The sequence below is a fragment of the Monopterus albus genome, unplaced genomic scaffold (assembly GCF_001952655.1).
Source record: "Monopterus albus unplaced genomic scaffold, M_albus_1.0 scaffold17.1, whole genome shotgun sequence".
In the NCBI taxonomy this organism is placed as follows: Eukaryota; Metazoa; Chordata; class Actinopteri; order Synbranchiformes; family Synbranchidae; genus Monopterus; species Monopterus albus.
The window spans coordinates 4,122,601-4,136,017 of NW_018127897.1; the positions used below are offsets into that span (position 1 = coordinate 4,122,601).

Genomic DNA, 13,417 nt, shown 5'->3' on the forward strand with positions numbered 1-13,417 from the left:
CGGCCAAATGGCTCGGGCTTCAGCTGGAGTCAAGGGTATCTCCCCAGAGCATGGCTGGGTTACTGGGGTGTGAAAAAGCATCCCCACCTTGATGGAGGTGTGAGGGCTCTGTGAGCTGGTGGCTCAGATTGGAGATGCGAGCGAACAGGTGTGTTGTGCTGATGAGTGGCATGAAAGCTGTCCCTCCGATGCATGTGTACAGATACACTGCCAAAACGTGAGTAATCCTTGCTGGCTAAGTTCATGTTGGCCAGATCGTACTGTCGGGGTTGATGCGTAAATCTGCCAATGATGTCACGGAGTGAACTCAATTATAGAGCCAGACGAGGATAAGTGAAACACTGCTGTCACTGTCTGTGGACCGACCCATTGGGAAACTGGGCCAGTTGTAGCTCGAGATCAGGCCTAGAAAAGGGCTTCAGAGCAGGAATCGAGAGTGGAGTGGCCATGTTGGCCAGATCGTACTGTCGGGGTTGATGCGTAAATCTGCCAATGATGTCACGGAGTGAACTCAATTATAGAGCCAGACGAGGATAAGTGAAGTATACTATATATTGTGCTTTTTCTGTCAATCGCTGATTGAGACAGGAAGCAGACGAGACAGAATCATGACAGCAACCTTGTCTTGTATCAAGTTTAATATAATACTTTGTCAACCTCTCAATTCTTTCCACATATGATGTCAGCTGAGAATACATGGACTTCAGAACACTACAGACATTACCACCGATACCCTCCTTGATAAGAATAAAATACAACAGATTGTGCTGAATACTGTCAAATGCTTTAGAAAGATTATTAAACATATCATGCATCCTACCCTTAAGATTTGTAATATATTTCTGGACAGCTGATTGTAAAATAAAAATATTATCTATTGTAGAATAACCTCAATAATCAGCTTGTTCCTTGCAGAATATATTCTCTTCTGCATAGCATAATAATCTTTTGTTCAAAATCATTGTAAAAATTTTACCAAGTACATTGAATCTTGTGTATGACATATTCACTGAAATGTATATACAGTATATATGTATGTGGGCTTTTATTCCCAAAAATAAATTACCTAATCAAATTAACTATAATCTAATTTTTAAAAAAGACTGATGTAGTCTGTGAGTGGAGAAACTATCCTGAGAGTCCAAAACTGCCTCCTCAGTCATCAGCCACACTGAGATTTCTGTTTCTGCTGAGAAGAGGAAGAGGCTGTGCTCATATGTCCTGGCACCACTGACACGGGTTCAGAGTCACATTTGTCAGAGACAGCCTGCAGGACAACTGTAACAGTCTGGTGGATTCATCAGGGATGTTGGTGTTTTGTGCAGCACACTACTGCAAAGCTAAAAAGTTTGTTGTGACAGTTTAGTGATTTTAATGGTGCAATTGTCCAAATAACTATATATAAAGTATAGTTAAAGTTAACACTAATGCTTCCTATGCTGGAGAACCTATTGGCTCTTTCCATATGAAAAAGTACAAAAACCATCTGTGTTTTTAAATCCACAATAATATGATATTAAATTTACAGCGGGGTCAATAAATGACAGTGCTTCTTCTCCACTCCCACAGGGACATGTTTGGAATTAGACATTCTCCCTTTGAAATGACCACAGATAAACTCTCACCATGTCAGCTTCTGTTTTATGAGGGGAACATTTTTTTCCCTTTTTCAGGCAAATCTGCTAAAACTGCAATGTTTTAGTTTGCGAGGATTTATGGATTAGGATTTACAGTAGCGATGTGGAGGATATATGCGTTGTTAGTCATGTCACCAACAGCCCTCTATGACTGCATTTTTATTAGTTTTGCTCTTACTGCTTCCTCAGATGTGTTTTTCCATGCATTATGTACTTACTGAACTGCAGCATTCTAAGTTGCTTTGTATTCACTGATGAGTAAGACAAGCTCATGAAATGCAGCAGTGCTTCCATGAATGTTACTATGTTATGTTTAATGATTTTTTCCAAGCTTTATTCAACCCCATGCTGTATGCAACCTGATTCCACACTGACCACAGAAGAGTCTTATTTAAAACTTTCAGCACTCTTGGTTTGCTGTTCCTTTCTCTCATCACTTATTTCCTGTGTGGAAGGAGGCACTTCATGTTTGTTTTGGCCCAGGTGGTCTTTTGGCCCAGAATAGAGGGAGCTGCTAGGGGCGAGAGAGAATCATACTCTCGTCTTTGAGTTCACCCCATTGACTTCAGTCCATGCTTGTGTACCGTTTCTCCCTCCATCTCTCCTTTATGCTTGTTTTCATCTCTTTCTTTTACCTTTCTCTACATCCTTGTCCTATCTTTTTTGTTGGTCAAGAACTAACTTATGACTGCTCTATGCAGCTAAACCCATGGCAATGACCGCATTTGTTAGGACTTACTATGCATTTCCAGTCAATTTTTGATTTGGTCCGATTTGGAAATTAGCTGCTGTCCAATCACAGTATGTTCCTGTGTCATTACCTCTTTCCCACCTTGATGTCCACGTTTTTGCTTTTCTTACCGGTGACTGTGGTCTGTTTCGGACCGCCCCTGGTGCTGTGAGAATCACAGCCCAGTATGTTTGAGTGTGCTGTAGCTCACTGGAACCAGTTTTGGCTTCTGTACCACCTGTTTGCACAGTGAGTTGCTTTTACTGCTTGTTTGGTTGAATTTATGTTAACTGCTCTATTTTTACTGTCCCCAGGTCTCTTTTGATTTATTACCACTGATGTGACACTGGGATCAGTTCATGCTAAAATAATGCTGCTTGCCAAGTAACAGGGTCCCAGCTAATTAGTTATTCTAATATACTCAATTATCTGAATTTAGAGAGTTCATTTAACAAGTGCAACTTGGTCTAGCTTTGTAATTATTATGTCATGTGCCAAATTGCTATTGACCAAGAATAATTCATGTACTTGCACACATCCAGGAAACCTTAATCAACAATTTTATTGAGCACTTGAAGTGTATATACGTCAGCTCGCTCCAGCTGTTTCACTCCACTCCACACTTCCTCATTTAATCTTGTTTTTCTCCTCTGTGTCACAGAGTCTAGGATGTGATGAGTATCTCGGATCAGGGAAGGTGATGGACAAGTGTGGTGTATGTGGAGGGGACAATACAACCTGCAGGCTGGTCTCTGGAGTCTTCAGGCACAGTTTGTCCAAGATCGGCTATCACAAGATAGTGGAGATCCCAGAGGGAGCCATCAAGATCAACATCACAGAGATGGTGAAGAGTCAGAATTACCTAGGTGACAAAAAACACATCACATTTATACTGCACTGTAGTTCTAGAAAAGAAAACCTTAGCTAAATGCGCTTCTGTTGTCTTGCTCAAGATGCAGGCTTTCTATGATTCTGGATCAGCACATCTGGAATATTGCTTGGATCTGGATCATACTGTGAAGTATGGTAGAACTTATGTGGATGTTATCGTGCAATTATTGCCCAAGCATTGTAGGCATTATGCATAGAGTAGAAACAAAAATACTGAAATTAGTATTAAAACCTCCCAGTGGTGGAGAACCATGTTAAAAAATCCTGGATCTGATCAGAATCCAAATCAAATAGATCGTCCCATGGGCCATACCCTAGCACTCCAAAAAATGTAATCAAAATCCATTCATTACTTTTTGAGTTATGAAATGAACAAACCAACCAAAAAATGCCAGTAAAAACATTATTCACTAAGCAGAGGTAATAAAATTAACTACCACTAGTACAGAAATAGCTTCATTCCTTGACTAGGACTGACAGTTACCAGCTGTGAGGTTGTTTCATCAGTCAGCTAGAGACTGCTACTACTTTCACACAGTTTCCTCTTCTCAGTACAACATTCTGTATATCCAACACACCCTTTTCATTATTGTAGTTTACTTAAGAACTCACTGCTGAAAGCTACAGCGTGTCATTGCTTCTTCTGTTGCAACTACTGCTGCTCCTATACACGTAATGTAGCATTTCAAAAGCACCACCTTGACCCCGGCATCCACCTGAAGGCTATGAGTCTATGTTCCCCTGTAGCAGAAGTTCTTATAGTTACTCCTCATTCCCTGCTGTGCTGAGCTTGGTGTTTCTTCTGGGGGGTGATGAAGTTACCAAATATAAGTGCTGTACATATTTTTCATTGATATACTAATCCCTTCCACGTGTGTTGGCTCAGTTTGGGTGGGAATAAATTCAGTGGAGATAGTTTCATTGCAGCATGTCAAGAATGTTAAAATCAATAATAATAATAATGTTTTAGTACCTGTTGTTATTGAGAATAGGGTTTTAAACACTTGTTTCTCAAGAGTCTGAGTAATTAGTAATGCTTGAAATAGGAAGGAGGGTTTTAAAATCACATTTTGGGGATTATTCAATATGTTGACATTTGACAATTCAGTGCAGCAGATGCTTGTAAAATTAATTCAGCTGGCTTGATTGAAAGGCAAATAAACAAGGGGTGGTGTCACCTTTTCATCCTTACGGCCTGTATAACCACCCTCCACTGTGGTAGAGCCTTAAATTACAGCCTCCAAGTGAGACACACTACACAGATAAGTGGTGTGTTTATAGATGTGCAGCTGTAGGATACAGTAATGGGTTATTTTCAGAGATGACTGTTTAATGAGAGCCATGGCCCTAGTTCAGCAGTAGATTGACAGGAAAAATACAACAGCCCCAGTTCTGTCCCCACATAAGGTGCATTAACACGTTTTCATTGGAGGATCCTACCCTTCACCGCTCATCATCCTTTTTAATTAAAGTGAGGAATTACACCACTATGTTTTAAATGCAAACAAGACTACAGTATGTGACAAGGGCAATAATCTAACAGCAGCCACCTACTGTAGCATCACCACATCCCAGACGTCCCCTCAGTAAGCTTCTGTTCTCCTTTGTGTATCTTTCATAGTGCTTTTAGTTGTCCAAACTCTCTTTTACAAGACTGTCTAATGTTACACCTCTAATGCATTTCTAATGGCCTCTGAAGTCAGTAGAAAAGATTTTGTTTCAGGATTTGCATGAAGCACAAACAGATTACATTAGGACATTATTTTGAAAGTGCACGTGAGAGCGTTATTTAGTTATCTTTAATTACTTTATAGGGTGGAGAGAGACAGTGTCAGAGATTTTTTTAAACTAGTTTTCATTATGTGTAAATAGTTTTACATTAAACATGAAACTCAGGCCTAACAGCAGTGAACATGTTCTCTCTGTGTCCTTCAGCTCTCCGAAGTCAATCAGGGAGATCCATCATTAATGGAAACTGGGCCATTGACCGACCAGGGAAGTATGAGGGAGGGGGGACCATGTTCACCTACCGCCGACCCAATGAAATCAGTAGCACTGCTGGGGAGTCCTTTCTCGCTGAAGGGCCCACCAATGAGATCTTGGATGTTTATGTGAGTAAAAAATCAGCTTGGACTTCAAGATACTTACTGTGGTGACTCTCCTTCTTACTATAAAAAGCCTAAGTCTGGTCTGAGTAAATAAGATTTCCGGAGCAGAAATCACATATTGGAAAAGCAAATATTTGAATAGATGAAAAGTATTATTTTAGGATTTTCCTCTCTTTTGCCTCAGATGATTTTCCAGCAACCAAACCCTGGTGTTCATTATGAATACATTCTCCCCTCTGAGAAGCCAGTGGGCCCTCAGCTACCAAACCACAGACCAGAAGGTAAATGGGACCCACTTTCTACCCCCTGTTTATTACTGTACTATAGCTTTGTCTGATTACTCAATACATTTTATACACAAACTGAATAACTGTTAATAAATGAATGAGTGTTAGTTGCAATTCTATCCATATATCCATCTATTCATACAACCATCCAGGCAACCAAGCATCTCTTAATGCACCTAAACTCAGATGTCCATGTCTTAGAGAACACCGTGAATGGACAGGGCGGATATGACCCCCACAGCAACACTCACCAGGAAAACTTCAACCCAGCAGGTGGGGGGAGATACCCTCCTCATCTTCCCGATATCCAGGTGCCCGCTGCACCGCTACCCAGACGTGAGAGAGAGTACAACTGGAAACTGGCTGGTGCTACAGACTGCAGTGCCTCCTGTGGTAAAGGTATGTAATGCAGTTGGTATTGCATTTATGGTTTAGGCTTTTAGTTGCAAGCATTCCCTGAGACTTACAAACTGACTGTGGATTTCTTAATCTGAAATAATGTACAGCCAAGTCTGGTGTTTTCAGAAATAAACCTATAACATAAAGTTCTTATGCTCAAAAATAAATTGTACTAAAATAAGCTGCTAACTTTTATCACAAAAAGGATTATTCTCTAACCTATCCCACATTTACATATGGACACAGACACTGAAGATGTAAAGAACACTGACAATGACTCCAGGTGAATGAAGCACATGCAGTTTGTATGTAAAAAAATATTTGTTTCTATTCCAGATATAAGACTCACTGCCTAAATCCAACATCTGCATTTTAGGATTCAGATACACCGTCTTTCACTGTGTCCACCGGTTGAGCCACGTCCAGGCATCAGACACTTTGTGTGACAGCGGCAGCAAACCGAGTCCACAGGAAGAGGCCTGCAGCCTGCAGCCCTGCCCAGCATTGTGAGAGACCACACTCCTCTTTTCTCACATGTATGCACACTGCTGTATACTGCCACTGTAAAAGACTTTCTCAAAATGCAAACTGATCTACTGTTAAGCAATACTTACTAGATGTTCTTGAAAGCTGTGAAAAGTAACTCTAAAGTTGATTAATTCAGTAAATAAGTATCCAGACATCTAAGCTTCCACTGAGAGGTGATACGCCTGATGCCCTTCCTGACGCAACCCTGATTCGAACCTGGGCCGCAGCGGCAAGAGCGCTGCGCCTTAACTACTATCCTACCAGGGACGACTGATACAGAATTGTGTACTTTTAAATTATTGTATATACATTTGACCATCAATTGAGTCAAGTGATTGCATCTACTCTCACCAAATTAAAAGCAATAGTGGTGCACACTACGTCTGGCTGAGTGTAACACAAGAAGGTGTTTTAGGACCAGCATGAGGTTTGCAGTATATGTTACCATCTGTTTTGTGTTTATACCTGAGGAAATTTTGACTTTCGTATAGAACTCCAAACCCATTATTACACAGAATGTCTGTTTTCAATCATTAGATGTGAAAGATTTGCTGAAGTAACAGGAATGGACAGGTGGCAATTCCTTTGTCACCCTCATTAATCCCTGAGCAACCAGTCGTGCTACTCAGTGGTCAGTGGGTCAACCTGTGGTTGTTCTGGGAAGCTTCCAGGTGTGAATGTGTAACTGTGTGAATGTAAACAGGGTGTTCCTGAAAAAGAGAGGTGGTCTCTCAGTGAATCTACCCTGAATAAATAAAGGGAAACACACACACACACACACACGTACACATTTTCAAATGAACAAATCACCATAGAAACAACTAAATAAATACAGTATGCCCAACACTGAGCTCTTGTCATTTCCACCTGAGCAGCTGGGATATTGGAGAGTGGTCAGAATGCAGCAAGACCTGCGGCTTGGGTATGCAGCACCGGCAGGTCCTATGTCGCCAGGTTTACGCCAACCACACCCTCAACGTCCACACGAGCCGCTGTCGACACCTGGAGCGGCCTGAAACTGCCAGTACCTGCCAGCTGAAGATCTGCAGTGAGTGGCAGATCCGCTCCGAGTGGACCGCTGTGAGTGAAACTGTCAGTCCCAATGTGACTGGATGACAATGCACCTGTCTGATCTGTTTCTACAGTTAAATGTATTGTGTATGCTTAAAAACTGTATCAGTATCATAACTTTTCTTTAAGTTTGTATAGTGAATTTCACACACTGTTTGGTGCAGCATCTTTTTGTCTCCTTTTACTTTGAAAGGGTATCTGAGTGTATTTTAAGTTAATAAAGGAAAATGCAAAAAAGTCTAGTTCTTATAATCATACACTGGCGCACTGAATAAAGCTAAAGAGTGAAAAACCTTAAGGAAGCAATCCAGTCTTTCAGCGGTGCTTTCCCCCACATTGCAGTATTAACCATGCAGCCTGTGTTTCCCTAGTGCTCTGTGCCATGTGGGCTGGGCCAGAGGTCACGAGAGGTGCACTGTGTCAGCAACATGGGCGACTTTGTTCCGGATGAGGAGTGCAACATGAATCTGCGACCTGTCGATGTAGAGAACTGTGACATGGGAGCCTGTGCCAAGAGCTGGTTCTATACTGAATGGGGAAACAGGGTAGGTGTTAGAGTCAGCGGGAGACATAGTAACATTCAATTCTAATAACACTGGTAGTCACTGTATACTGTAGGTCTGTGCTCATGCATCAGGCAGCTGTTCTTGATAAGCAGACACTATATAGAGTATTCATTATAGATTCTGACAGCTAGAAGTGCATGGATAAAGCTGTATTTGTGCACCCTGATAATGATAACAAATGATTCCTTACATGCATTCTGTTTTGGGGTCATGCTGTCATCTACCACCACTTACAAAGAAAGTCACAGTAGAGTAACGTTCACTGACTAGACTGCCTTTATCTCAAGCAATGTGTAGGTGTTCAAGAGTTAGAGCCACGGTGAACAATCTGATGAACATATTGAAGAATGAACAGTTCTAGGACAGGAAATTAATCAAGTTAGAGCTATAAAGAAAGGGAATGGAGATTTTTTTCAAAGACTGAGAATATTAGAATGACTGTATAAGAGGAAAAAGAGTCAGAAATAGCACTGAGAGCTTTTTCCTGTTTCAGCTAAAATCAGATATCTATTGGGACAGTGCAGACTGGAATGACCAGAAGGTCACTGCAGGGAAGGAAGAGCTAAGCAGATGACAGGAGCAGTAAACAAAAATGAACCCAGCTTTTTGTTTCACAGTGATGAAACCACTTAAGAGTGCAGTATGGTGACTTGACTTGATGAATGTGAAACACAAAGCCAGCTAGGATATGAGCTGTTCAAAAGCAGGCAAAATTCAGTTTTTGGAAAATGGTTTTTATACTTTGCCTTCTTAATATATGTGTACTATAGCTCAAACTCAACCTTGTTCAAATGTCTTTCTTAACATACAGTTGATGTGCATTTTTTACATTTAAATCTGGTTGTGGCCCATTGTGTTAGTATTTTTTGTTTTGTTTTGTTTTGTTTTTTTACAAAAATTAAAGCAGAGGTATTGATTGCTAAACAGCATGATCAGTAAAATGAGTGTTTTCACCACAGTGCTCTGCTGAGTGTGGAATGGGTGTACGGACCCGAGGTGTCCTCTGCCTGTCCAACTACATCAGCAGCCTTCCTCTGGAGGGGTGTGGCACCGAGCGGCCTGCAGACTCTCAAGTCTGCAACAACGGCCCCTGTGAGAATCGCATTGAGTGGTTCACAGGCCCCTGGGGCCAGGTATGAGGATGACAGGAGGTCACTGGTCTTGAGGAGAAGTTACCCAGAGTAGTTAAATAAATGGGATTTTATATGACTTTACACTGACATGTTTTCCTGCCTCTATTTTGCAATGTGTAATTAAAACTATTTGGTCAATGTTATTGCTACATGTGACTCAGTGCTCTACAGAGTGTGGCACAGGCAGCCAGCAGAGGTCAGTGGTGTGTCTGATGAAGTCAGATGAAGGATTCACCATCATGCCACAGTATGAGTGCTCCTCCCTGGAGCGGCCCCTCAGCCAGCAGAGGTGCAACCTCAAGGCCTGTGGAGCAAAGTGGTACCACACTGACTGGAGTGCTGTGAGTAAGATATGAGTAGACATGCCGTTCAACAAGTCATGTTCTCTCTAGTATTCTTAATAGGTGATTGATGTCCAACAAGACCAATAATCTGGGCTGCTCCTTAATCACTCAGAGTCAGATATTAGCTTGAATGGTGTTTGTACAGGTATGCAGGCATACCCTGAGCTTACAGACATACTGTAGAAAGTGGTTCTCATTAGGTTTGCTACATACGGAACATTTTAAACTTGTTTATGCAGAAGGCTTTTGATTGGTCTGAATGGAATATACAGTGCCTTGCGAAAGTATTCGGCCCCCTTGAACTTTGCGACCTTTTGCCACATTTCAGGCTTCAAACATAAAGATATAAAACTGTAATTTTTTGTGAAGAATCAACAACAAGTGGGACACAATCATGAAGTGGAACGAAATTTATTGGATATGTCAAACTTTTTTAACAAATAAAAAAACTGAAAAATTGGGCGTGCAAAATTATTCAACCCCCTTAAGTTAATACGTTGTAGCGCCACCTTTTGCTGCGATTACAGCTGTAAGTCACTTGGGGTATGTCTCTATCAGTTTTGCACATCGAGAGACTGAAATTTTTGCCCATGCCTCCTTGCAAAACAGCTCGAGCTCAGTGAGGTTGGATGGAGAGCGTTTGTGAACAGCAGTTTTCAGTTCTTTCCACAGATTCTCGATTGGATTCAGGTCTGGACTTTGACTTGGCCATTCTAACACCTGGATATGTTTATTTGTGAACCATTCCATTGTAGATTTTGCTTTATGTTTTGGATCATTGTCTTGTTGGAAGACAAATCTCCGTCCCAGTCTCAGGTCTTTTGCAGACTCCATCAGGTTTCCTTCCAGAATGGTCCTGTATTTGGCTCCATCCATCTTCCCATCAATTTTAACCATCTTCCCGGTCCCTGCTGAAGAAAAGCAGGCCCAAACCATCATGCTGCCACCACCATGTTTGACAGTGGGGATGGTGTGTTCAGGGTGATGAGCTGTGTTGCTTTTACGCCAAACATAACGTTTTGCATTGTTGCCAAAAAGTTCGATTTTGGTTTCATCTGACCAGAGCACCTTCTTCCACATGTTTGGTGCGTCTCCCAGGTGGCTTGTGGCAAACTTTAAACGACACTTTTTATGGATATCTTTAAGAAATGGCTTTCTTCTTGCCACTCTTCCATAAAGGCCAGATTTGTGCAGTATACGACTGATTGTTGTCCTATGGACAGAGTCTCCCACCTCAGCTGTAGATCTCTGCAGTTCATCCAGAGTGATCATGGGCCTCTTGGCTGCATCTCTGATCAGTCTTCTCCTTGTATGAGCTGAAAGTTTAGAGGGACGGCCAGGTCTTGGTAGATTTGCAGTGGTCTGATACTCCTTCCATTTCAATATTATCACTTGCACAGTGCTCCTTGGGATGTTTAAAGCTTGGGAAATCTTTTTGTATCCAAATCCGGCTTTAAACTTCTCCACAACAGTATCTCGGACCTGCCTGGTGTGTTCCTTGTTCTTCATGATGCTCTCTGCGCTTTAAACAGACCTCTGAGACTATCACAGTGCAGGTGCATTTATACGGAGACTTGATTACACACAGGTGGATTCTATTTATCATCATTAGTCATTTAGGTCAACATTGGATCATTCAGAGATCCTCACTGAACTTCTGGAGAGAGTTTGCTGCACTGAAAGTAAAGGGGCTGAATAATTTTGCACGCCCAAAAAAGTACATAATAATAGGATCTCACTTTGTGCTGTGTTTGCAAAGTTGAAATCTGAAGTTGTACACTTCACAGTCAGTTATTTTTGTCCTCATCACACTCCGGTTTGATTAGTACTTCTATCTCATGAACAAAGGGTAAAAACATATTTGCTTTGTGCAAATATTTATCACGTGTTTGTATGTCTAGAACTCTCTCTAACTTAATTAGAAACAATAAAATATAATAAATATAACTACTAATCTGGACTCTGTTGGTTGATCAGATTTGACTGAGTGTCCAAAAAAATGCATCATCAACAGATTTTGTTTCAAATGTTTCTAAACTCTGATGTACACAACATCTCATTTTCCTAATGAGCCCCGCCCACTTCAAAACAGTGAGAAAAGCACAAAGGAAAAAAGAAATACAGTGATCTGTCATGCAAAAAAGACCAAAACAGTTCTAACTTTGGCAGGAAATACTATGTTTATGTAGGATCCCATCACCCACAGTAAGAAGCACATTTTCAGGGCCTTTAAAGGTTCTGATTGCAAATATAAGAATTTTTGCAAAGCAAAATGTCAGCAGCAGACCAACCTTAGTGTAGAGATGTATTCACCTGGGATTAACTGCTGCCTCTGACTCCTGTCCCTCCAGTGTTCAAAAACATGTGAAAAAGGTTTCCGTGTGCGTGAGGTACGCTGCTTGTCTGACAACAAGCTGTCTAGTGAGGGCTGTGATGAGCAGCTGAGACCAGCGGACAGGGAGGATTGCAACCCAGAGCCCTGCATACCTCGCGTAGGTCAGTTATCTCCTAACATGTTATCTGGAATATTACTGACCTGGATGAACGTTTTACTAATGAGTTTAGCATATGAACACAAGGGTCATTGTAATGAATGGTAAGCTGACAGCGTATTGTTCTGTCCTGTCTCTGAAAGCCTGAACTAGAAATCATACCTGGAACAAGGCACTGAACCCCAAACTTTGTTCAACAACAGGAGTCTACTAGGACTGGAGAGGGGCCCTGTAAATGTTGATAAAGCTCCCATCCCCTGCAACACTTTGAATTAATACTGACCATACTGTATTTGTTAGAAATAATGACTATGACTTTAACATTGTTTCAGATGAAAACTGCAGAGACAAGTACATCAACTGCAATGTGGTGGTCCAGGCTCGCCTCTGTGTGTATGATTACTACAAGATGACGTGCTGCGCTTCGTGCTCACTAGTGGCCCACAGACAGTCGATTCATCAGGGCCGCAGCTAGCACTCTCTAACAGGGTTCCTCAGCTCCATGTCGAGCCAGACCTAGTGCCCTCTGGTCCACTCTGGTCCAGTGCCAGCCACAGGTGTGGACTGCCTGGGCCTTGCCTAAAATGGACACTTGTTTTGTTTGTCAAGGACTGAAACTGAAGAAGGAATATTCTGTTGGTTCTGCTGGAGACAACCATTGGGACAAAGGCATTCCTAGAAATAATGGAGGACAGGAGCCGTGGTGAGGCAAGGGAGACTAGTAGCAAGCCAGGGAACCGACTGTGGTTCAGTGGGTAGAGCAGTCATTTCCCAACCAGAGGTTCAAATCTCGGTGCCTACAGTCCACATGTTGAAGTGTCCTTGGACAAGACACTGAACTCCCCAAGTTGCCCCCGACTGTTAGAGTCACCGGTTGAGTTGGCGCCGCAGATGGCTGCCTCAGTTCTCTACTGGAAACAAATTCCTTGTGTGTAACATACTTGGCCAAATAAAAGTGATTACTATTATTAAAACACTTTATGGATTATAATCACAACTAGAATTTCTTCTTTTTTGTTTCTTGGGAAACAGTGTTTGCAGTTTGCAGAGAGGAGCATCTGTAAACTGTTTAACACAAACTATGTACTGTATAGACTGTGTATGTCCTAATAGAAATCTTTACACTGCTCAAATTTTTGACATGATGTCATATGAAGACACTATTTAACACCCACTTTGTTGAGTCAGAGGTATTTATCCCCATCGGTGATGTTTCAGTCCTCTGATGGCC

At 41.7% G+C, this 13,417-nt stretch overlaps 1 protein-coding gene across 1 annotated transcript in view; it reads left to right on the plus strand.

Annotated features, from left to right (window-relative positions):
* Positions 1–12,989, plus strand: part of thsd4 (thrombospondin type 1 domain containing 4) — a 47,609-nt gene extending 34,620 nt beyond the window's left edge. Inside the window, exons 8-18 of the mRNA XM_020592347.1 lie at positions 3,029–3,233; positions 5,194–5,369; positions 5,551–5,647; positions 5,855–6,052; positions 6,429–6,558; positions 7,456–7,660; positions 8,023–8,196; positions 9,177–9,350; positions 9,512–9,691; positions 12,046–12,190; positions 12,519–12,989. Coding sequence (XP_020448003.1) covers positions 3,029–3,233; positions 5,194–5,369; positions 5,551–5,647; positions 5,855–6,052; positions 6,429–6,558; positions 7,456–7,660; positions 8,023–8,196; positions 9,177–9,350; positions 9,512–9,691; positions 12,046–12,190; positions 12,519–12,661 — 1,827 coding nt within the window. The 3' untranslated portion in view covers positions 12,662–12,989. The remainder of the gene's footprint in view (positions 1–3,028; positions 3,234–5,193; positions 5,370–5,550; positions 5,648–5,854; positions 6,053–6,428; positions 6,559–7,455; positions 7,661–8,022; positions 8,197–9,176; positions 9,351–9,511; positions 9,692–12,045; positions 12,191–12,518) is intronic.
* Positions 12,990–13,417: the final 428 nt, after the last annotated feature.